Source organism: Neolamprologus brichardi, chromosome 1 (assembly GCF_056152115.1).
Source record: "Neolamprologus brichardi isolate AB-2024 chromosome 1, ASM5615211v1, whole genome shotgun sequence".
Lineage (NCBI taxonomy): Eukaryota > Metazoa > Chordata > Actinopteri > Cichliformes > Cichlidae > Neolamprologus > Neolamprologus brichardi.
Genome location: NC_142104.1, coordinates 19,560,588 through 19,585,980, shown reverse-complemented (window position 1 = coordinate 19,585,980; position 25,393 = coordinate 19,560,588). Strand labels below are relative to the sequence as shown.

The following is a 25,393-nucleotide window of genomic DNA, read 5'->3' as shown; positions in this document are numbered from 1 at the left end:
CACTATACAAAGTACACTATGAAGTCTTTATGGCTGGCTGAAAAGGTTTATAGGCCTCTCTTAGATATGGATAAAAAGAGATTCGACTGAAATGTAGCCTGGAGTGGTTCAATGTCAGGTGCTACAATTAATGAGAAACTAGCAAAAATGCTAATTTATCATATCGTTTAACAAATTTGTGTGTTTGCTACCTAACACGAAAGCTATATGTAAAAGTAAAAAGCCTTTTTGCAATAAAAAATAAAAAAAAAAATCAGGTGGTGTTATGTTTCTAATATTTTGAAATTGACTCCTAATTTTCTTTGTAGAATAAACTCCATGGTCATGGAGAAAATAACTTCATTAAAAAAATGTATACTGACTTAAGCTTTAGAATTCGTAAAAGAAGCAACAACTGTTGCCAAGGTTACGGTGTAAACCTGTAACCCTGGCAACATCTTAAAACAACCTGCTGACGCATTCAACTTCCTGCATCATAAATTGCTACACTCGCTCCTAATTTTATCGTAACTGTTTTCTTTTATAAACGGACCTCTTTGCAAAAGGTTTAACCTAAAATTTCTCAAACACAAAAAGAAGCCAGTGACATGTGCCAAGCATAAATAAATAATAAAATGAATAAAGTTATTATAAACGTTACTGCTTACTACACATCCTGAAGAAGCCAAGACGCCATAATAACACTTGTCTGATATTCACTTTTTGTACTTCTTTGAATTTCTGAGCTCAAGAACATGCTAGCTGCTAACGTAGCTAACTGCGGCAGCCTGCTTAAATAACAGGAAACTCCAAAAAGGAGCGGAAAGATTTTCAAACAGATTTGTAGAACTACAGATCAGAGCGATGAACTTCCATCACTCAGCTAAAAGCTCAGTGGGTTTTGTGCGAACCGCGACTAAAGGTCTTATTAACTATAGGCCATGTTATCAGGTTTGAATAACATTAACAGACTAAAGATCTAAAGTAATTTAATCATAAACATCTGTTACTTTTTTAATTTAAGCAACAAAAACAAAACAGTCAACAAAAGTAGCTTCTTTTTATTGCAAGGTACATTAGAAAGGAATAGGTAGCATAAACACAGGAGCAAAGTACAATCCAATGCCAGTAACCAATTTTGAAATTAATCATCTTAAGCTAGACGGTAACACAGACTGTGGTCAGAGTTAATGACATTGCAAACTAATGCTCCATAAACAGATCCATCCGTAGTTAAAAATAGAGTCTGTAGCTATTCTCCACCATTACGAGACTGCCCATTATTACACCAGCATCACCATCAGCCTTCAGAAGACCCCACAATGGGAAGAGCCTACATGACTTGACACGTTGCTAACAATTTAGCAGGCCGTTTTGTGCGTATCACAGCTTTCATTTCAATATATTATCTTAGAGTACATGATAACTCACTTAGCAATCATGCATGTTTCAAACTGTCAGTGTGTAACTGCTACAGATAAGGTCCTGTGCGTTTCTGCCACTGGTACATCTATGTCACAGGATTAGTTTAGTACATAACAGCTTTTTTTTTCTCCCAGTTGTGCATTCATACTAGAGAGGGTGAACAAAGGAAAGGTTTGTGGGCCAGAAATAGGACTTTTTCTAATGTTGTGGGACATCAGTGAATATTCGCAATCCATGCATGTTTTGAATCTCATCTTTGAGTGCCTGTGGAGGACAAGACATACGCAATACTTGTGATTAAAATATCAACTATTGCAAATATAAACTACAAGTTTTTGTTAATTGAAGCTAAGAGGACAGACTTAAAAGAGGACATGAAACACTAGATCTATGGAGGTTAATTTACCTCATGGAGTGCTATACAAACCCAGACACTGCAGCTAACAGAAGGATTTTCCCATTTCAGTGCAGCTAGCCAAGTAATGAGAGCCAAATACTGCTAGAGACAAGACGGTAAAAGTGGACAGTATATCCTTGGTTTCTTAACATAAAACTCATTGTTATACCCAGGGGCAGCACAAACGTGATCATGATTCTGTCATTGGTTAGCAAACATAAACTAATGTAAGACTATTAGCTGCAACCCAGTGACATCACGTTCTATACTAACAGAAGATGGCGCTAAACATATTTAATCCAGCTTCACAGACAGAGTTACATCTGTCAGTTTTTGAGAGCAGGGCTCCATGATGTAAATTATGCTTTATATGTGTAGCGTTTCATGTCATCTTTAAAAAAAAACAAATAACACAAGCACATACAAGGTTCAACACAGACTAAATAAAACATCGGCAATTTTAGATTTAATACATCAGTTTAGACAAGGTTTCTAGGGGTTTACCTGATTGACTAACTGGTGTTGCTGAACAGTCCTTTTTCCTTTAAACTCACTGGATTCTATGTGGATCTCATACATGGCCCCACAGCCACCTAATAACAGCACAGAAACACAGAAACAGAATCTTATGACTTGCTTTGCTTGTTTGTTTGCTTTCAGAGTTTTCCTCAGTTCAAATGCACGGCTTCGGGGAAGACCTACATGTCCTACCAGGCAAATTCAACATAGTTGGGATTTCTTTGCATTAGCCGATTCTGCAAACCTAAAACCACATGAAGTGGGTGGGTATCATGAAGGCAGTTAAAGACTTAACCTGGGCTTTTTACTCCAAGACAACTAAAAAGTGGTGTCTGCTGCATCATTTGAGTCTTTAAGCCTTTTCGAGTGGTTGATAAACAAAACAACAATAAAAAACAAGGTATCAGAAAAGGGCCACACTATTGCTATGAAGAAGTTGAGAATAATACCACAGAAAACCAATTATTTTTGTGAATTTTGACTTGATATATTGATTTTATAACTCCATGTGCTCTGTGTGTAGTTCAAAAATGATACAAACATCAAAGGATAATCAATGTAATCAAGTCCGACATTGTCTCGCAGCCTAATGAAGAGGGTATTAATAAGTGGGTGACCAGATCAAGGTGAAGTTAATTTTACTGACTGATTGTTCTTGGTATTAAATGGGCTACAAATACTCTAATCTGTTGGATGTTATTTGCCATCCATCAATTTAAAACAGACTTAGCAGCAGAGTAGGACCAGGCAAAAACAATAACCAAAAAAATGTATTAAATATAATTAAAAAATAGCATCTTTAAGATTGAAAACGTTAAGCTCACAAATCCTTTAATCCTGCATTGGAATGCATCCCTCTGAGGGTCTTTTGAGTTAGCTGACTCAAAAAGCTTAAAATCAGTGATAATGGGTATCACATGATATAAACCAGGGAAAGTATTTATCCACTGTGTATGCAAATGTGTGCAAATAATAGAAAAGTTATTTGACACTTTTACACAAAATTAACAAATCAAATACCGCCAACCAGAGTTAAAAGGAGTAGATCGGGCAGAGCAAAGGAAATAAGGGTGTTGCTAATAAGCAAAGAGAGGAAAAACATGTAATCCTGTCAATCTGGGTGTCGTATTTGTTTTTAGCACCGTCACTGCCTGTCAGTAATTCCTCATGTGGCAGCTGCACAGTAGATGAATCCTTAAAAATTTACTCAAGAAGGTCTGACACTTTCCCCACTGTGTATGAACCAAAAGTTATGTGTAGCTTCATTTCCCACGTGTTAAGCCGTGCTCCCGTCCCGAATAACATCTTAGGCAGATCAGGATCATTTCAGCGGATTTAAGTGTTTACCTGATATATCCACAACTTTGAGTGACGAGGCTGAAGGGAACTTCTCCTTCAGTATCTTTGCGATGCGGACCTCTCCGTTGGTTTGCGTGGACAGAGGTCTTTCCAGCTGTCCAGTGACGGCAGTCTGAGGAGGAGGAGATGAGTTTAAGTTCAGCAGACAGTTTCTGCAAACTGGCGGCTAACATTAAGCTAAAGCTTGACCCTCTGAAATGCACTGCTGGTACTGCTAAAGGTGTTTTAACCTGATTACTGCGCAGAAGACGGAGTGCAGACACCACAGCGCTGTTCAAACTGCGACTACAAGCCAACATTGTGAAAACGGAGGCACAGCTTGATCAGGGGGAGTTTGTGAAACACACACCGGTCACTTAACTGTCATGTCCTCAGACAGCGCGGTCCCTCAAATATGACGTCACACATCCGGGTCACAAATCACTTTGGGGGTTTTTAACACATTTGAGCGCCCTAGTTGTTGCTATTTCTAATATTGCCATTGTATGAATATAAAATTAATATTTTGAATGAATACAAGATTCATACATGTCATTTTTTAATAGATTATATGTTATGTATTAATACTGATTGCTATGAAGGTCATACTTACCATTTAGTACAGTTCTCTTTTCAGTCTTACATTTTATTATTTTATTTTATCATTCTTATAAATAAAATTATACATATTATTGGTTGTACGCATTTTTAAAGTCACTATTTCTATTTTTATTCTTTAACAATCGTGATTATTTTCTGTAACACAGCAATTTAACACTGTAATCCACATGTGTCAAACTCCAGGCCTCAAGGGCCGCTGTCCTGCTTGTCTTCCAACTAACCTGCCCTTGTAGCTTTTTATTGGCAAAGCACACCTGATCCAGGTAATCAGCAGCAGGTAGGGCAGGGATATCTCAAAAACAAGCAGGATGCTGGCCTTTGAGGACTGGAGTTTGACACCCCTGCAATCAATCAATCAATCAATCAATCAATCTATCTATCTATCTATCTATCTATCTATCTATCTATCTATCTATCTATCTATCTATCTATCTATCTATCTATCTATCGATCGATCGACATTTTAACTGTTTCCCCTCTCGAGGTCCCTTCACGTGTTACCTATGTACATGGTTGCACACACTAAAAAGTAATTATTGCTTTAATTATTCATTAAGTGAATGATTCCAGGTATTTTCCACAAAATACATTTTGACATGTCACAGCAGGTAGAAAAAGCAAACTTACTGTTTTGCTATGACTGTTTGCCCTTGAAGAGATGAAAGTCATTGTCAGTGTGATTCGTAACAAATTAAAATCTCAGCTCTCAAGAATACAGAGCTTTCTGTACAGGGGAATTCATTAGTGTAGAATTGCTCCGATAATTTCTTTGATTATCCTTAAACGTGTGTTTTAACTTGAACAAGTCTGAACAAGATCAAGCTCACAGTGACGGGGTTTACATCAGGTCTGACTGTGAGGCTTATCTCACTGTGCAGGTTGTGAAGCTCTGCAGTAATGGAGACAGAGGAGCAATCTGACTATTGACAGTAAGCTTTTAACCCTTTTCACTGCACAGCCAGGCTTTGTTTGACTCCAAGGATTATGGCCACATACAAAGCTCTGCACCCATCAAGAAAGCCATCCCTGTCAGAGCTACTGACGTCATTACTCTTTAAAAACAAGATGCTACCAGAGAGTCTGAAGAGTGTTCAGCTTCAGAGATGGACAGAACCACTTCAGCTACGCTCACTTTGGTGGTTTTCTTCCTCTGCTGGAGTTGTCACGCCAAGGATGATACTGAAGCTCAATCCTGCCCAGAATACCAGGAAGGTTTCGACGGCTCGTGCTACGAGTTTGTGGATCTGCAGCGATCCTTTCAAGATGCTGAGGAATGGTGTGAGCGAGGCGGAGGACACTTGGCCTTTATCCTGAACGATGAGACGCAGCAGTTCCTTCAGAAGCACCTGAAGCCTGACAGGAACTGGTGGCTCGGAGTGGCACCTGCTACTCCCAACCTCACGCTTGACTCTGCTGCCACTGAGGGTGAGAGGAGGCACTGAATGACTTCTTATGACTGTATGGACTGTTTGTGAAGCCACATGCATTTCAGTGCTAATATATATAAACAGTTAGAAAAAAGGTTTTGCAAAAAGTTAGTAAAATTATTGCTTCTTTATAATAGACAAGAACTTCTTTGAAACACACTATAAATATTAAGTATTCTGGTGCACTTATTGACAGAAAAGAGGTATAAGTGATCAATGATTATATTACAAAGTGCACCATAAATGTCAGAAATGAAGGCATTAGAACCTCTACTGCTATCTCACTGGGCAGCTTGTGTGTGCATTGTAAATAATTGTGATGTGTTTGTTTACTGACATTCGCAGTGAAAGGAACCCAGTTGGATATCTCAGCCAGCAGGTGTAATGGGAGATAATTCTCACTCTTTTGAACTATTCAATAGGGTGGCTGTCACAAGGCCTGATTTACAGTGGTGTGTTTGTTTCCCTTCACAGAGGACAAGACTTTACCCTTTATTCACCCCGTCTGTTCTTTACTGTCGGAAAGAAAACAAATGGGGATGCAGTAATAACATTTCCACTGCATTTCACTTGATTATCAAAAGTAATTGTTGTGCTTTTTCAGGTGTTCTCGCATGGTTGGACAGCTCAGATGTAAGTTACAGTAACTGGGTTAACTTGCCAGATGATCAAGCAGCCTGCGCGCATGTCCTGAGACACTCAGGCTTTCAGTGGGAAGCTACAGAAAACTGCAGCCAGGAATTTAACTTCATTTGCCAATTTGGTACACGCCCTTAAAAAACTTCATATATGACAATACAATTATGCTGTGTTTCTTTTTCTTATGTAACTTATCTTCCTTTTTTTCTCCCTGCAGATTCTGGGAGATCAATTGCATGTGACGGCCAAAACGCTACACTGCAGTGTGGTTCTGGTCAAGTTATAGAGATTGATGACAGTTTTTACGGTCGTAAAACAATCCACTACTGCCGATCCCAACTTACACCCTCATCCACGTCTTCCAAGGAAGAGTGCAGCTGGATCGATGTAACAGATTATGTAACAGGTATTATGGGTCACATCTTTTTAATTGACTTGATCAAGCTTTTGATGGCAGCTATGATACAGAAACAGAAAAACATGTTTACAATAGGTTGGGCTACTCGTCATTTACTTAACCAGTTATTTACCTTGTTACATTTTAGAATGGTAAATTCTGCGGATGCGTGCAGTGTTTGTCTTTAAGCAACATCATCCAAAGGCCAAGAAAAAACTTAGTAAAATCAACACTATTATGTTTTTGTTCCTTGATTCGTGTAAAACATGAAAGCCATCATTGCTCTGTGACTGCAGACAAAGGGGTTATACTGCCAGAAACTAAATTTGTGTAATCCCTCCCTGTTGGAGGTGAAAGATGGGGTAGAGATAATCTACATCCACATTCATAGCAGTATTAGTTATGCTGGAGGGGTTAGTAAGCTTCTCCCTCTTTAAAAAGCTATTATGCAGTCTCACCAGAAGCTTGTAGATACAGAAGGAGGATGTTGAAATTTGATAGTATGAACATTAACTAGCAGCATTCTTTTTAAACAAAAACAACTTGGGCAAGATTTATTTAGATTTAAATCCCATTTATAGTAGATGCAAGAAATCTGATTGGAACACTTATTCATACTTTTTGGGACTTTCCCCGCCTCCCTAAATTCTGAAGGGAGGCCTTTAAAATCTTGATCAGTCTCCAATAACTCCAGTATTTGAAATATTTGGTTGAAATAATATGCCTTCTAACATATAGGTTGCATTTGCTACACAAATAGCTAGAAGCTTAATGCTTATAAAGCGGAAGGATGAGACATGTCCCAACCACACTCATTGGATCAGAGACTGAGTGCATTTCCTGGACTGACTTTGAAGAGATCAAGTGATAAGTTTTATAGGGTCTCATAGCCATTTATCTTGGTGAAGAATGCCAATTTCGCGACACATTTATTTAAAAATAATAAATATTTATATCTCACTTGTTTATCTAGCTAACTCAATTTTAGCATTTATTGTTTTTATTTGCTTTTTGTGTGACTTTTTCTGCGTTGCCTGTAAAGTCTTATCATTAATGTGCAAACCCTAATAAATAAAGTGTGTTTCATTGCCGTTTGCTCGGCTTGCTGTATGTGTTATTGCAGCTCACTGCCACGGACTGCAGGCTTGCCAGGCTGGAGTAGATCTGAGCGCTTTTGGTGAACCATGTCCAGCGCTGGGAAGTTACCTGTCTGCAGAGTATCGCTGCAAAAATGGTCAGATGCACGATTTCTTGTTTTATATACACTTTTTGCACTAAACCCATCAGCCTAAGCTCAACCTGAATTCATAAAGACCAGCTGATCAAAACAGATTCCATAGTGCTTATGATGTTATGTGCAAAGATCTTTGACTGTATGTTTCCACAAGTCTAATTCAGTGATGTGATTTCCTCCTAGGGCTTCAGCTGCTGATGAGTAAACTTGCAGCTGTCTTCGATAATGTCACCATCACCGTGAAGTGGCTCCTGCAACCATTCCAGGGAAACTTAACATGCACAGTGAATGCTGGGGATGGCCACACTATTGATCCATACAGCCCAGAAGAGTGAGCAAAGATTTGCAGTTGACCAAATATGTTAGATGGATCTTAGTACTTTATTTATATCACAAACACTGCTGCTTTTTCACAGAATGGAGAGCACAATTATACACAAATTCACACATCCTGGTGTCTTCCTGGTTGGAGTTGAGTGCACTACCAGTGACTGGAATGTCGCAGCTCAGAAGTCCATAACGATTCAGGAGCCAGTTGGAGACTTCAGTGTGATCATGTGTAATGGCCAGAATATGTCAACAGGTGGCACTAAATGCAATGCCCTCTTCAATATTCCAGTTCAAATCCAACTTGCAGTGGAGGCAGGTGAGTCAGTTTGGCAGCACAAGGGGTGCGACGATACGTCTAATAAGCCATTTCTCAAAAATAGAAGATCATTCTGTTCTTATTTTCTGTAACTAGGTACAAATGTTTCCTACACAATTCATCATGAAGCCCATTTAGTCGCAAATCAATCAGTGGGCAGCGGAATCATACCACACAATATTACCCTGAATGCAAGCATGGTGAAGAAGCTCGGTCATGGTTGCCACAAATTCACCTTAGCTGCATCTAACAGGGTCACAACCCACACGGTGTCTGCTCATCTAGAGCTGTGTCTGCTGCATCCCGTTGAAGGCCTGCAGGCCTCTGTGATTGCGGAGGAAGACGTATGTCCCGACTCTCGTGATCTCATCATTAACATTTCACTGGAGCGAGGAGCCCCTGTGGAGCTGCTCTTCACACTCACTGGAGCTGAGGACACTCTGTCGGAGAGCAGAGACATGCTCGCTGATGGCTTGCAAACTTACACATTCTCCAGCCCACTTAAAGGTACTTAAAGCTTGAGTCATGCTCCTGTTAAGATAAAACAAGTACCAGTTATATATGATTTGTGCCCGATTTGGTTCAACATGATCTCTTTTGGTAAAGGATCTTTGCAAGTGAACGTAAGAGCCACCAATGGCCTTTCATCCTCTGATGTCGATGTGGACTTAGACAAGATTCTTGAGGCTTGCCAGAATTACTCTGACTTTTCACCGAGCACCGATGAACATACAGTATGTAAAATATAATTTTAAACAGAAATAATCTGGGAACTTGTGCAAAATATGTAGCCTGTTGCAGAAATGACTGCAGCACAATGACTCTGTTTTCCTCTCCAGGCAGATAATGTGAGTGACAGTGACTCTGCTGACTTGAAAATAATTGCTACTCCTGACACTTTGGTTGACTACACTCAGAGGGTTACACTGACAGTAACTGGAACTGAATCATTGCCTAGCAAAGAACTGGCATATGAATGGGAATGCAGTAAGTACAACACTAATTCACTGATCACTAAATTGTGATATGATGCATGGGTCGAGGGAAACCTGGTCATTCAGATCCTTGTTGAAACCACACAAGCTCTGCCTCTGCATCATCGTGAAATTTGTTTTGGATGTATCGGGGAAATACGTAATCACACAACAGTACAATCAAACTGAAACTGTAATCTGTGATCATTACAAGACAAGAAACAGAAGAGTGCATTATGTCCTAAGTCAAGAAAATTTGCACAGAAAATAGTGTCAGATTGCAGCTTTAGCAAACAGAGCTGATGCTGCACTGCATTGCTTATACAAAATGTTTTATGATTCATCTTGCTATACCACAGCATTATTATGACATCATTATTATTGTGGTCTTATATTGAGACTGTTTCTGCTTTTTTTTTTCCACACAGGAGATTGCAAATGCAAAAACAAAACAATGGATGAAACTCATGTGATTGAACGAGAATGCCTCCCAGATCCATTTGAAATGTTCAGATACATTTTAAGAGTAAAGAGAAGGACTTGGTTTAGGAAATGGGGTGAACTTGGAACAGCTTCTAAATGTGTCTCTGTTGTTCCTTCAAAAGAACTCACAGATGTCACCATCAGGTAAAATGGGTTTATTTAGAAACAATGGTATTTGTACAGGATTGCAAAAATGCATCAGGAACTACAACCAGTATAAAAAAACTCAACTTACTTTATCTTCTTAATTCTTGCAGCTGTGATAATTGTGCTTCAATAAATGTGAATGACCAGGCAAAGCTAAGACTGAGCTGTTTGACGACTTGCCCGCATGTAGTTTGGTATATTGAGGACCTTAAACCTTTGACAGTAAGTCTGAAACAACAACAGGAAATGTGGCTAAATAGACCCGTGTGGCAAACAAAAAATAACTAATGAGTTCTCCTTAGGGTAGCCTCGGTAGATGCTACTCCAAAGCGGGAAGACGGCCCCTTACGGAGAAGCACGATGGCAACATTGAATATACCGTTCACAGCCAATATCTAAAAGTCTCAAGGGACATGCAGCAGAACATCACTGTAATTGCTTATGGTGTGTTTTCATGTCATAGATAGACACAGAACGTGTCGTTTAAAAGACATTTTTGATCAAAGTCTAGAAAACAAATTATACCTGATCATTTATTTATTTTTTTCTTTTATTTATTTATTTTTTAAACAGACAAGAAGGAGCCGGGGTTTGTCATGTACACCCTTCCTATACCAGCCCCCGAGCCAACTGAACCACCTACAAACTCAGTAGTCACAACTGATGCACTGATGGATCCCTCAGTGCCCTCATGTAGCATCTCCCCACCGTCGGGAACTGTGCTCGATGCTTTTGACATTACCTGCAAAACAACTTCTTTCTGCTCTACAGGCTGTCTCTATTGCTTCAAGACCAACACAGGTGAGAGTGTGGTGGAGTGTAATTAGTGTTATTGATGAACGCGATCTCGCAGCTTTTCTGTTTTGATAGTTTTATTTAGCTTTTTAGCCCTTGCCACAAGAGGTCACCACAGCAGACAGCAACCACATGTTTGATTTGGCAGTTTTATATCTGGAACTAGTGACCTTTTGTTTGCCAAGTGAATATGTAAACCACTACACTATGGGGCCACTAACTCATGACAGAATATAAATAAAGCTTTTGTGGTATTTTCGGGCCACGTGCCAGCATCAGCTGCTGCTTTATCAGTTCAAACAAATTGTACAGCTCAGTTGAGAAATGTTTTTTTTGTTAGATTGTAGCGCTTTAAAATAAAAAATCTCAGTAGGTGGAGTTGTCATGGTCTGGGTCAGCTGACCCAGCATTTCTCAGTTTGAACTTTCTAGTGTTTATTTAAGAGTCTCTTTAATTCCAGGGTTGCTTAATGTTTATGGTTTTCTTGTGTTTTCCTCTTTGCGTATTCAGTTTGTTCTTAGTTCCTCATTCCTTTAGAGCCATTCCTCTTTCCTGTCTCAAGTCTGTGTCTATGATCTTTGTCTTGAAACTTACTTAGTGCGTGTTATTAGCTTTAGGTTTCAGTAGTTACAGTTTTCAGTTTTCTTAGTACAAATCCCAAACATAAGCTATAAACCGGCCAACAGCCTACAATAAATGGTTCACAGTCTGCGTTCAGGTCCTCACACTACTCTCCACTACACATACTTGACAGGAGTGGTTCGAACAGTTGGTGGTTGACTCACCGGAGAAAGTAAATTAGTTTTAATTTTGATACTTTATCAACCGATGTGTAGGTACGTAATTGAGAATCAAGTGCAACCGTGCTAAACTGCTTCTTTTGTCCTTTAGGCACACATCTACGATGCAGTACTTCAAATGAGGTGAGGTCAGTCTTCTTGCCTCTCGGCGATGCCAACAACAAGTACAGTTTGTCTGTTGTGGTGACTGTGAAAAATGAGCGAAAAACAGCAACTTCAACTGTCATCACTCAGGTTGGTCATCAGTCAATTATTACATTTTCTCAAATACAAAAAGGAAGATTAGAGAAATGCTAATGATTAATTAAATAACCTCAGTTATTGTGTTTCTACCTTAAGGTAGGAAAAGGTGACTCCAGTGCCTCCGTTAGCACTCTCCAGTCTGCAGTGGAGGACTCTGTGAGTCAGTTAGAGCAGCAAGGTCTGCTCACCGGTGAGGCGCTTGGACAAATATTTGCTTCTGTTTCCGATATGCTGAATACAGTGAGTGGCCAACATCAGAGGGATGAGCGGTCAAAGGTAACAGAATGCAGTTAATGTTATAACTGGACCGGGGTAACACTGCTGTGATGTTTACGAGGCCCACAACTTGCGAGTGGAGAACATGATAATCATCGTTTCCTTCTCTTTCAGCTGAGAGAGCAAATGCTGACCAGAATGAGTACAGTTCTGCAGGACTGCCCCAGCAACACGACTCAGGAAGTGCAAGTGACCGCCAGAGCTGTGGCTGGGCTCACGCACCGCTCAGAGGACCTCAGTCCTGCTGCTCAAGTATAATACATTAGATATGCAATAAAGTGCAGTGCAGACCTGCTTTGATAAGGCTGTAACAATACCTGCTGTCTATTTGCATTATTTATTTAAGGATCAGTCTGAAGTGTTTAATCCGTCAAACCTGATTAAAGACTAAAAATGTGATGTTGGCACAGATGTGTAAAACACAGCAGGATTAAGTGAAACCAGTATTCAATCATGCAAAGTCAGTCCACTTCTTGAGTAGGACTCTTGAGAACTTGTTTTTTGGTCAAACAACTGTTGAATTTAACTGTGCAATGAATATATTTTGCAGCAACACCAAGCTAAAAAAACAACAACAAATTAAATACCCATTTAAACTACAGGTTTAGTGTAATCATCAGCCTTTTTTGTAGGCTTAAGGCAAATCAACACTGACCCTTTTGTGGTTTCTGCTGCTGCATTTCCTCTCTCCAGGAAGAAGCGGGTTCTCTGTTGGTAGACCTCAGCTCCTCCCTCAACAGTATCAGCGTCAATCAGCAGAGCACAGATGATGTAGAACTGGTGCAAGCAGCTGCACCCATAGTTGAAGCAGCCAGTAATATTTTGAATGTTTCATCAAATGTGAGAACAAAATTATGACATATCATGCTGGATGTCATTCCTACGTCCACTGCGATCTTTACCAAACAAGATGTTGTATGTTCTCCTTAGAAAAAAGTCTCAGAGTTTCTTCTGACTGGGATAAATAATGTCCAGAGTGCTCTGCTGAATAACAAAGAGCTGAACGGAGAGCCTGCCATTGTTGACTCTGGTCAAATCAGTGTGTATGTGAACAGGTAAGACATAACAGGCTCTGACTTGGACATGTGCTCAAGAATTCCTGAAGATAATTATAACACCGTCTTCTCCAGGATTTCTCCAAAAAGCATGCAAATGCTGGATATAAATGCTCAGAAAAACAGCTCCTCGAGTTTTTCCTTCCCTGCTCTTCCTCCTCATATTGTCTCTCCAGATGAGCCAGTGGACGTCAGAGTAAGTGTTTGCACGCTGGAGGGAAGTGGACATCATCATCAGTATATTTTTGAGAGTTTTTTTCTGTTTTCTGTTCTAGTTTTCTTTTTTAGTCAGCATTTGTTTTTTCCTGTAGCTGAAAGTCCACAGTTTAGATTTGATGAACGTATCATTTTAGTTCCAGCAATAAGAGATACAAACAGACCACCTTATTTGTAGGGTTTTTTTTTCTCTTTTCTGGCTTTGTAAACTACAAGATGTTGGAACCATTTAAAAGAATTACAAACAAGTAAAATCATAGAAATAAAAGCGAGAAGGAAAAGGTGCAACCCCTGTTTTCAGAAAGCAAAAGCAAAGTTTTGTAGATGGAAAAAACATTGCTTCACCAAAATCATCTGAGCCTCTATTTATTGTACCTACTTTCTAGATGATGAGTTTTGAGAAGAATCCATATTCTTGGAAGGAGGAGAACATCACAGGAACTGTGGGATCCGTTTCCCTCACCAGAGTGAATGGCGATGTCATTCCTGTTGAGAACTTACCTGAAGAGATAGAGGTACTATTGTATAAGAGATACTTTTATTTACTTTAGCTTAAGAAGCATTTGGGGCATGATGTCTTTTCTGGAGTTTCAGATTCTCCTACCCCGGCTTGACAGTGGACAGGAGAACAGCACAGTCCTGGACCTCGCCAATTTCAGCACATTAATAATTGACGTTCCCTCTCCGGATGTAACACTGGTGCTGAAAACTGAGCCTTCTGAAGACATTTCCTTCATGCTCTTCCTGGGATATAAAGATTATCCAAGTGATAAGGATTATGTAGCCAAGACAAAGATCCCTATAGAGAGCGCGAGAGAAGGTCAGTATTTTGTTTTTAGAAAAGAATATTAGGGTTGCATATAATTAATGTAAATTCTTTTTATCTGGACTTCTTTTTCTTAAAATAACCGACATCCCTAAATATCATGATAACACAAACACTTCTTTTGTGTACTGCCACTGCCTGGTTTAGGACAGCACAATTAGAAAAAGACTGAATGAGCTTTTTTAGCTTGTTTGGAGGGGTTTCCAGGAGAAAACCTCTTCTCTCAGAAAGAACATGACAGCACAGCTTAGGTCTACAAAGTTTCATATGAACAAACTACAAGAGTTCTGGAAGAATGTTTAAAGAGATGAGACCAAAGTGCAGCACCATGTTTGGTTGAAACACGCAGGATATCAGCACAAACGCCTAAAACCAAACCTCAGCCTGATTGAAATGCTGTGGTGGGACCTCAAAAGAGCTGTGCATAAACTAATGCCTAAAAATGAAATGAAGAACCATTGTAGGGAAGACTGAGGCAAAATTACATCAGAGATCAATGAAGCCTAGCATAAAGTGATTATTTTTAAGTTACTGCAGCTAAAGGTGGCTCTACAAGCTCTTGCCGTGGTAGCTTTCTTTTTCACGTGACTGCAGAACAAACATCCTTTTCATACTTTGCAGATAACAAATAACAGTAGATCCCATTCCTGTGTGGTCATGCATGGTGAATAATGTACTGTATAGTATAGTGTAGATGTAAATCTGCATTAAGTTGAAGATAACTCTCAAATTGTGGGAACCAGAGCCACATTATGAGGGCATCTCTACCTCATGGAGACAAGGATTAAGCATTAAGGTTATGCAAGCCGTAATTATGGTTAAAGTTAGAATGAGTCTTCTTAAAATTGTCTCTGTCTCTCTGTTATAACACAGAAGAAAAATTTACTTGGGTGCTGAGTCCCAAAGACAGAACAGATGATGTTGGTGTGCACTACCTTGTTATAAAGCCCATTGTAGAGCCAGGAATCAAATCCATCAACGCCAGTGTCACTGTCATCTCCATTGCTGCCCAGTGCAAATACTGGAATGAAACTGGGTCTTTTTGGAGTGAGGATGGCTGCAGAGTAGGTGGAAAAAAATCACATCCAAACTGATTGCATTATTACTTCCTTAAAATGTGGAGGTTTGATCACCTGGCTTCCTGTTTTGTTCACAGGTTGGTCCACTCACCACACCTTTGGTCACTCAGTGTCTCTGTAACCACTTGACTTTCTTTGGCAGCTCCTTCTTTGTCATGCCTAACTTAGTGGATGTGTCACGCACCGCTGAACTTTTTGCTACATTCACAAACAACCCCGTTGTGGTGTGTTTTGTCGGAGCCATTTTTTGTGCTTATCTATTGGTGGTGGTATGGGCGCGCAGGAAAGACATGCAACATTCAGTCAAGGTAAAGTAGAGCTTCACCAGTTTACACCTTTTGCTTTTAAGAACTTCATGCTAACCTTCAATGTTTCATCTTGATTTTACTTTAATTTTGTCTTGAAATTAAAATTTTATCATTAGTTTTTTTTTTTAAAAATCCTAAACGTTGCCCCATTGCATCCACTTCCAGGTCAAGATTACAGTTCTGGAGGACAACGACCCCTTGGCTCAGTATCGTTACCTGCTGAGTATTAACACAGGACACCGACATGGTGCATCCACTTCCTCTCAGGTCAGTGATGTTGATGCAGACTTGGATGGACTCACAGCAAAAGCAAAACCCATCTGATGTTTTTGTTGAACAACTTATGATTGTGGTATTCTGATGGCTCTCACCATCCAAGCCTCGACTAACCATTTAGTTATTTTTTTTATTTTAGGTAACCATAACTCTGCTGGGTACAGAGGGAGAAAGTGAGCCCCACCACCTGACAGATTTGGAGAAGCCTGTGTTTGAGAGAGGTGGGGGGGACATGTTTCTGCTGACCACACACTTTTCTCTTGGAGAGCTGCAGAGCATAAGACTGTGGCACGACAACTCAGGAGATCACCCTGCGTGGTACGTGGGTTAAAGGGAAAAAGACTAATGATAAGCTTGAGCTGTATCAATATTTTTGAGGATCTATACTTCAATCAATGTGCAGGTATGTTAGCAAAGTGATGGTGCAGGATCTGGAGACTGGTCAAAAGTGGCACTTTCTCTGTAACTCCTGGTTGGCTGTAGATATGGAAGAGTGCACTCTTGACAAGGTATTCCCAGTAGCAACGGAGGTGGATCTAAAGAGATTTAGGTGAGACTTGTCATTTATTCATGGGATTTTGAATCCACTCTGGTTTTGCAGTTTGTTTTCTTGACTTTAATTTCTTGAATCACTTTTCTTAAAAACTTTTTAGTAATCTGTTCTTCATGAAGACAGCCAAGGATTTCCGTGACGGCCACATCTGGTTCTCTGTCATTAGTCGACCTCCGTGTAGCACTTTCACACGTGTGCAGCGAGTGTCCTGCTGTTTTTCCTTACTGCTGTGCACAATGCTGACCAGCATCATGTTCTGGGGCATCCCCACAGACCCCTCTGAGCAGACGATGGACCTGGGTAAGTAACAAAATATTTTGATACTTCTGCATCATAAGTGTAATTTTTATTTTGTTAAAAACTTTATGAATACAATCAGACACATGCAGCAAATTATGCAAATTAAAATTAATATATGCAAATTGATGTTTAATTACTTTTTGTTAAATAATTTGTTACAAGAGTCAATAAACACAACAGGTTCAAATATTTTGATTTTGATGTGAAGAGAAATATCTCATGGTTGATGTGGAGTTTGATGCTCATGATGCTCATGTGAGTTTTGGATTCCTGCATTAATTTTATTATACTCTCCATGAATTCTTGTGTTTTGTTTCTTGTTTGGTTCAGTTTTGGGGGCCCTGTTCCCAGTTCAGGTTTTAGAATTGAGTGTTATGATGTGTTTCAGTTTGTTCTAACATTTTATTTCAGTTCATGGCTTGATTTTAGTCTGTTTCCCAGTCTGTATTCCCATTTCTTTGTTTATGCGCTCGCTCCTTCGGCATCCCTGACTTCCTGCTTAATGGAATCCTTTATGGATGGATCAGGTCTGCTCCTCCCTGATTTTACCTGTTGTTAAAAACTTTGTTAAAAACATCCAGCCCTCACCTGTGTCTTCTCTTTTTTTGTGGTTTGGTCTGAAATCCAGATTACTTTGCTCACTTGTTTGTTTGGACTTACACTTAGTTTTCAGTATTAAAAGCTTTTCTTTAATTGCACATTTCCTTACCTTCAAGTCTATGCACCATCAAAACTGACAAGATTTAAAAATTTTACATACGTGCAAACGAAAAGAAGAATATCTGATTGATTTTTTACAAAAGATTTGGTAGCAGGAGTAAGTAAGACCAACATAAAAAGATTTAATCTTTCATCAGTGTTCATCAAAACCCAATTCAATGTAAGACTTTAACTTGGCAGGTCACATCGAGTTTACCTGGCAACAGGTTATGATTGGAGTTCAAAGTTCAATCATCATGTTCCCCATCAATCTGCTCATCGTGAGTATCTTCAGAAACACTCGTCCTCGAGAGAAAACCACCAAAGCAGATGCAAAACAGGGGAAGACTGTCCGAGTTTCTCCCTCACAGACGTCGTCCCCACAGAAAGAGATAAAGGACATCACACCAGATACCGTGATGAAGGTGAAGTTTATGTTATTTGTACCTCTTCAGCGTAGTACCAGTAAATATTTTGTTCTCCATGTCTGAAGAGCTTGGTGTGGTTTCTTGATTAGGACATAAAAAGAATTGCTCAGTCACTCTCAAAGGCCATGAAGAGCCCACTGCCACATCTGGAGCTCCATCACGGTCAGCAGGCTGACATCAACGGTCTGCTGTCTCTGGTGGAGGACATCATCAGACAGCAAAACCAAGCCGCTGAAGACTTCTACACTGATTCTTCAAAAAAAGATCAAGCTATGATCCTTAGTTTGGGTGCGGTGAATCTGCAAGGTAAACTGCACGATAATATTATAAATACTTTTAAATTCTATATATAATTTATGTCCTCCTTTGTGTGTTTGCTTGGACAGAAACCAGTGTGTGGGAGAGCTCTGAAAAAACTTTAGATCTAGCCCAGAAGAAGAGCAACAAGAGCCGGTACCTGTACAGGCAACTGCAGCTTATCGAGAAGGAGCTTGGTATGTTGGGACCTTCTCAGTTTCCAAATCCAGACAGCTACAACCGAGCCATGCAGCAAGTTCAGGGAATGAAGGGGCTTCTGGAATACCACCTACCCATGTCAATCCTGGATGGAGACAGCTGTTTCCCCGGGCCAGAGGAGAGTCTTGGTGGGAAGAAAAAATGCTGCCAAGGAGGGCTGCCGTGGTGGTTTGTGTTTATCGGGTGGATACTGGTGATTGCAACCAGTGGTGTGTCAGGATACTTCACTATGATGTATGGGCTGACTTACGGGAAAGACCGTTCTATAAGCTGGCTTATCTCCATGGTGGTCTCATTTTTTGAGAGTCTTTTTATCACCCAGCCTTTAAAGGTGAGAAACATTACAGTATATGTAGGAGCAGAAGATATTAGCCCACTTTAGAAGATTTTTTTAACTGATATTTTATTCAATTTTAGAAAATTACTAAGCAATATCAAATCAGTTTTTGTGCGAAATACTGCACTGATTTACCTGTATACTGAAATTATTGTTACATTTTCGTAAGACAATCCACTCTAGATAAGCCATTTTTAAATGGGAGAGTCTGTAGGTCAATCTCTCTATCGTTTGCTGCAGGTTCTTGGATTTGCTGCTTTCTTTGCCCTCGTCCTGAAGAAAGTTGACCAGGAGGAATACGGAGAACCAGCCATAGAAGAAAGTCTCAGAAGCCCAGGTAGTTTTAGTTTGTATCCTTGTTTTTTTTTTCTTTTGCATTTTGCACTGCATCTTTTGCATTGTTTTGTGTTGAAGAACAAAAAATGCAATGCATCTAAAATCTAAAATCCTCCCCCAGATAATCCTGATGCAGTCCAGGCAGCAAGAAGAGACAGCACCTGCAGTTTCTATAAACCGCCACCTCCCACTGATATCGAGAAGATGCGGAATAACATGATTAAAGAGCAGAAAGTCTTTGCACTCATACGGGAGATTGTCGGTGAGGAAACCACTTTGATTCAAAGCAAGAACAGGAACTAAAATTTTAACAAACTGATGTAAGGGATCTGTTGTTGCAGTCTATACAGGATTTATGTGGATGTTACTCCTGGTGGCATATGGTCAGAGGGACCCCAATGGCTACTTTCTGACTCAACACATTCGCAAGAGCTTCAGCAAAGGCGTCTCAGACACAATGAGCATTCAAGATGTGTTCAACTGGGCAAACACGACTCTGCTGAGCAACTTGTTTGGAGAGTACCCAGGTCAAATATCAGTGACGCTAATTGGCACACAGAATGTTTTACATGAATCCCTTATGAAATTTGAAAATCTTTTAATTTAGTTTTGATATTTTTTTTGAATAAATAGCTGAAGCTTATCTCAATTAAAAACAATTTTAAAAATGTAACAATTAAATACAAGATATTAAACAACTCCTGAGAATTTAACAATATTACCCATGTGAAACTAACTGTATATTTATGTAGTAAAGCATAAAGATTCATTAAAATTTCTTCTTGTCATTTGGAAATTGTTACCAGGATTTATCACTGATGGAAACTCAAGGCTTGTGGGCAACGCTCGTCTCCGCCAGGTGAGGGTGCAGAAAAACTCTTGCCACATAGCTCGATCCATGCAGGAGTCTATCCCGGACTGTCACACTCCGTACTCATGGGAGCTGGAGGACATGGGCTCCTACGGCCCAGGTTGGACTCAACCTGTAGGTCGTAATGCTTCAACGAACATTCACGACCCGTGGAAGTATAAGTCTCAGCGTAAACTGAGGGCCTACCCCATCTGGGGCAATGTGAAGCTCTACAGAGGAGGAGGGTTTGTGATGGATCTGGGGCCAGATTTCCAAAACTCCAGCAGGTAGCTAATTTTAATTGCGGGTGAAATTATTGCACTTAAATGGTATAGAGAGTAAACTGAAAATATTTAGAATTCAGAGCATTTATCAAAGAAAAATATTAAAATTAAAATATTGTTTTATACATAATATATGCAGTTGTAACTTGTGGGTTGCAGGTTTAATTACTCTTATTAAGACAAAGTAAACCTAAATGTATGATGAATAGACAGAAGCCATTGCATTGGTCTCCAGAAATATGACTATTATGACCAAATAAGTAATTTGCTTCTCAAAAAAAGATCTTGACACTGACCCACATCACTGATGGCTCAGCTGATACTCTTCTCAATGAATATTCACTTTATAAATCACATCTGCCCAGAGTTGCGGCTTGTAGCAGCAGGCAGGTTTTCAACCATCTCCTCCTGAGCTGACTTAATCAGTGTCATATCTCTTAACACCGATAGATGCTTTGCCCTTGCTGGTCAGAAGATCCCATTTATACTGGCAAATCTAAATCTTATCTTGAGTGTCCCTGACTGGTTCTGATTTGTCTTTTTTATCCTCGTAGGAAAGAACTGTTAGTCTTGAGTCACGTTTTAAAGTACAAAATCTGTAAATTACTTTGTTTATCGTTGCTGCTGTAGAATCCTTCAGTACCTTTATGAGAACACCTGGTTTGACGTGTACACCCAAGCAATCTTTGTTGAGTTCACTGTGTACAATGCCAATGTCAACCTCTTCTGCATCGTCACACTCATGCTGGAGACCACAGCAACAGGTAAGTAGACCAGATGTAGATATTCTGTGTGAGTTGCACAAATCCTCAACCGTTATGAGAACCACCTAATCTGTCATACCGTGTTTCTATCAGGAGCTTTCCAGTTCCGCAGTGAACTTCAGACTGTGCGTCTTTACCAGTCGACCGGTGGCCTTCACATCTTTGTCATGGCCTCTGAAATCATCTACTTTCTTTTCATCATCTATTACATGTTTGTTCAGGTGCACAAGCTTTATCTTTTCTTTGCTAATATAAATATAAGTTATTACAAGTGACGTTATACAGTAAATATGCTCACCTGATTCTGTTTCCTATGTGTTTACAGGGAAAGTTGATGAAGAAACAGAAATGGACTTATTTGAAGAATAAGTGGAACCTGCTCGAGTTGGCGATCATCATTCTCAGCTGGAGCGCCCTGTGTGTTTTCATCAAGAGGACTTTACTCGGGAACAGAGACATGAACTATTACCAGAACAACAAAGAGCAGTAAGCAATAAGAAATGCTGTACGTTTAGGAACCACTTATGTATTGCTCTGCCCACCAGGAGCTGCACAAATCAGGTTTTTTTCTATTTCTCAGCATGCAAGGTCACAATTTAGTGGCTCTCCAGTAGCATGACCATGCATCGATGAAACTAATTCACTTTGGCAGAGAGTGCATACATCATGCTGTGCTACTGGTAGTTTGGGAACACTAATTTTAGCTAAAACAAATTGTGTGTGTGTGTGTCTGTGTCTATGTGTCTATGCGTGTGTATAATCCCTGTGAGCCAAAAGCTGAGGCTTCAGGTTTAAATGGTCTGTTTCAGAGAGTTTTTTTTAATCTACTCTTGGATCTGTATGATGTGAGGGGCAGCCATTCAAAATCCAGAATGCTTTATAGGGATGGGAAAGGGAGCTAAAATTGTTTGTTTTGACAGTGGATGAATTGAAGGGCTTTACAAAGGTCTAGTGTAAAGCCTTGAATATATCTTCCCCATCTGTCCCCCAGGGTCTGCTCAGATCAGGGTGAGGACAACCTCATCATTAGACAGCAAGCGCTAGGGTCCGTGTGGATGTTTGTGTGTCTGTCTGCTTTTTGTGACCACGTGGGCTCGTCCACAGAGAATTTACATTACACCAACAACACATCCACCCCGGGTGATGGATTTCAAGCGGACTTCAAAGAAATATAATAGGGATAACTACTCAGCCGAAGAGTGTCCACAACAAAGACTTAACGTGCGAAAGGATTATTTTTAACTGTGAATCAAGTGAGGCTGTCTAAATAGAGTTCAGGACTGATATGGAGTTGGAAATGAGCATCAGAGGTCCACTTTAATTCATTTTTAACTGGTCTTTTTTCTTATACAATAAGAGATAGCATCTTGTTCAAGTAAGTTAATCTTGTGTGTACAAGATGATACAACAAAAATAACTGGTGCACATAAGATAAAAAATGTGTGCAGATGGAGAAAAATCACGTTAAGGAAAGGAAAAACATACATGCAATCCACATCAAGAGTAACTGTGCTATATGACATTTTAAATCTTGATTTATGATTGTGATGGTGAAAATATTTATTTGTATTCTACAGTGAGCAATAAAGGATTTAAAAATAAAACAATTTAAAGAAAATCATTTAAATTGATTTTCATTTTTTTTCTGTTTCTGCTCTGTCTAGGTTCGTGAGTTTCCATGAAACAGCCAAGGCCGATGCAGTGCTTGGATATCTGATTGCCTTTCTGGTACTGCTGGCTACAGTCAAACTGTGGCACCTGCTGAGACTGAACCCCAAGCTTCACATGATTACAGCCACACTGCAGCGAGCTTGGACTGATATTTCAGGCTTCCTGGTGGTCATGACCATCATGTTTCTGGCCTACTCTATTGCTGTGAGGAGTTTCCCACGCTTAACATCAACATGCTGCTGGAGTCCATGTTTCTCTCTCTGTTTTATGTTTACTTTGTGAAATAGAAGTCAATTTAAAGGTGGTCACTGACACAGAGGTGAACTTTCTATTTTCCAGTCTAACCTGATGTATGGCTGGAAGCTGTACTCCTATCGGACTCTGCTTGATGCTGTGCAGACCATGGTCAGCTTGCAGCTTGGTATTTTTAACTATGAAGAGGTCAGTATGAGACAATCATAATTCAACCACAGCTCACTTTTGCTGCTCATCCTCCTTCACTATAGTTCTTGCTTCTGGTCCCACAGGTACTAAATTACAATCCAGTGCTCGGTGCTTTCCTCATCGGGTCCTGCATCGTGTTTATGACCTTTGTGGTGCTGAACCTCTTCATCTCCGTCATTCTGGTGGCATTCACTCAGGAGCAGATACATCACAAGGTAACTCACCCACACCACGTCTGAAATGCTGCTGGTGTTATTGTTCAGTTCCAGTAGAGGCCTGATTGTTAACATGTTTTTTTTTTTTAATGACCTGAGATGAATTAATAATCCTTGAGTTATACTGAATGCTCACTGTTCTTGCAGCCGTCAGAAGAGGATGAGATTGTGGACCTGATGCTTATGAAAATCTGCAGTTTGTTTGGAATCAAATGTAAGAAAGAAGGAGACGGCCTGACCGGGAGGCCAGACACGTCGTCTGCGCCGAATAACACACTCTCAACTATTTCTTCTGGGAACATTCATGATGGATGATAAGTGGGACAAGGATAGAAGGTTAACATTGTGAGACCCATCAAATGCTTTGCTTTAGTTCCTGCTTGCCTTCATTAGCATGATTTAGTTGTCATGTTGTTGTTGCTTTGTAACGCAATATTTTAACCCTTCCAAGTGTCTGTATTAGCATTTTTCTGTGCTGCTGCAGAGCTGGAACCATTGTATGAGAAGCTGATGTACTGCAGATGCTAGAAACTGAGGCGATCCTTATTTTATCCACATATGAGGCATTGTACGTAGAATGCAGTTTGTTGTGATAAAGGAAATAAATTAGTATTTATGTGACTAAATCGTGGACAATATGCATTTATTCCATAAAAGTACTCATGGATATTAGTGGAAACCTGCACTGGCATTACCCTGGCAAGGCTAATCAATACTGTCATTACTGTCCAGCAGTCAGCAGCCATGCCCAGTAGTTAATAGTAATATACTGAGCACTGTGTTGTGCTTAGCATTATATCCCCATGACCAATTCCTGTAAGAGCATCTCATATAACACAAGTTTAGACAACATACACAAGAGAGCAGAGCACAGAATTTGTTAAAAACAACATTCAAGTTAATGTGCAAGTTATTTAGACTGCTCATAGCATCTTCAAGACCTTTTAAAGACATTATCGCGTGAAGTCTTATCCATTCGAGCAACAAAAAAGGGAATTTAAGACACTTTAAACCCACATAATGTCTTCTTCCACACAGTGCATATGGTAAAAATCCATAGATCAGTAAACCATAAATACCAGTATGCAGTTCATATTACCTGACAACTGAAATTCTTGTGTTGCTCTAATGTGCATTAATGTAAAAGTCGAATTTTCTTTCTCTCCTGTCATCTAGTCTGGGATAACTGGTAGTTCTACATCACCTGCAGATGTAAATTTTGTCTGTCTCAGCTCTTTGAGTGAGATTTATAACCTATGAATGGATAGATAGACGGATACAGACTGCTTTAGACAATTCCTCTGTCACTGGGTCTTTACCAACAACACCAAAACAGTTAAAATGAGAAAAAGAATCAAATATTACATTTAAAATGTTAAAGTGTCTTTTGAAAACATGCCAGCAACGGTACTGATGACTTGATGACCTGAAGGTTCCCTAGGTGCTGTGTGCTTGCTATAGCTGACCAGGCTTGATTTTAAGCCTTTGAATTGAATTGTGGCACTACAGGGATCCTCAGGGCTGGAAGCAAACATAAGAAGCTGCTAAGGACTTTTCACTTTCTATCAAGGCCAGAAACCAACAATGTGGAGATAGTGGGAGAGGAGCTTGATGAAGGATAGGATCAAAATAACCTAGAGAGGTTTTTGGCCCCACCATACAACAATTTGCATATAAATTGGGTTAGAATTACATCAGAGATCATCTCCATTACTGTTGTAATGGACAGGATGACAGATGTCATCCATGGAGTCTCCATGGAATATATATATATGTATGTGTATATATATATGTATGTTTTGTTTTTTGTTTTTTTTGCAGACGACACTGTGATCTGTAGTGAAAATTCAGATCAGTTGGAAGAGAGCCTTGAGAGGTGGAGGTATGTTCTGGAGA

The 25,393-nt window shown here is 39.8% G+C and overlaps 2 protein-coding genes across 2 annotated transcripts; one reads left to right on the top strand and one right to left on the bottom strand.

Moving 5' to 3' along the window:
• Positions 1-1,020: 1,020 nt before the first annotated feature.
• Positions 1,021-4,058, bottom strand: bola3 (bolA family member 3). The gene is made up of 4 exons (XM_006780138.2): positions 3,910-4,058; positions 3,668-3,791; positions 2,306-2,394; positions 1,021-1,668 (listed from the first exon to the last, which is right to left on the bottom strand). Exons 1-4 carry the CDS (start codon positions 3,976-3,978, stop codon positions 1,603-1,605), a joined length of 348 nt encoding a protein of 115 aa, XP_006780201.1. The 5' UTR covers positions 3,979-4,058; the 3' UTR covers positions 1,021-1,602.
• Positions 4,059-5,382: 1,324 nt separating this feature from the next.
• On the top strand, positions 5,383-24,028 carry pkd1l2b (polycystic kidney disease 1 like 2b). The gene is made up of 41 exons (XM_006780137.3): positions 5,383-5,704; positions 6,311-6,469; positions 6,563-6,751; positions 7,866-7,976; positions 8,160-8,307; positions 8,393-8,622; positions 8,719-9,129; positions 9,229-9,356; positions 9,462-9,609; positions 10,025-10,223; positions 10,337-10,448; positions 10,529-10,670; positions 10,800-11,027; positions 11,913-12,055; positions 12,161-12,340; positions 12,455-12,592; positions 13,034-13,180; positions 13,271-13,395; positions 13,471-13,591; positions 13,998-14,126; positions 14,206-14,431; positions 15,311-15,501; positions 15,594-15,824; positions 15,990-16,091; positions 16,240-16,418; positions 16,504-16,650; positions 16,754-16,953; positions 17,854-18,077; positions 18,170-18,386; positions 18,467-18,927; positions 19,174-19,270; positions 19,391-19,531; positions 19,611-19,796; positions 20,076-20,406; positions 21,034-21,167; positions 21,261-21,388; positions 21,493-21,653; positions 22,832-23,042; positions 23,178-23,279; positions 23,366-23,497; positions 23,645-24,028. The coding sequence occupies exons 1-41, from the start codon at positions 5,383-5,385 to the stop codon at positions 23,810-23,812; spliced, it is 7,479 nt and encodes a 2,492-aa protein (XP_006780200.3). The 3' UTR covers positions 23,813-24,028.
• Positions 24,029-25,393: the final 1,365 nt, after the last annotated feature.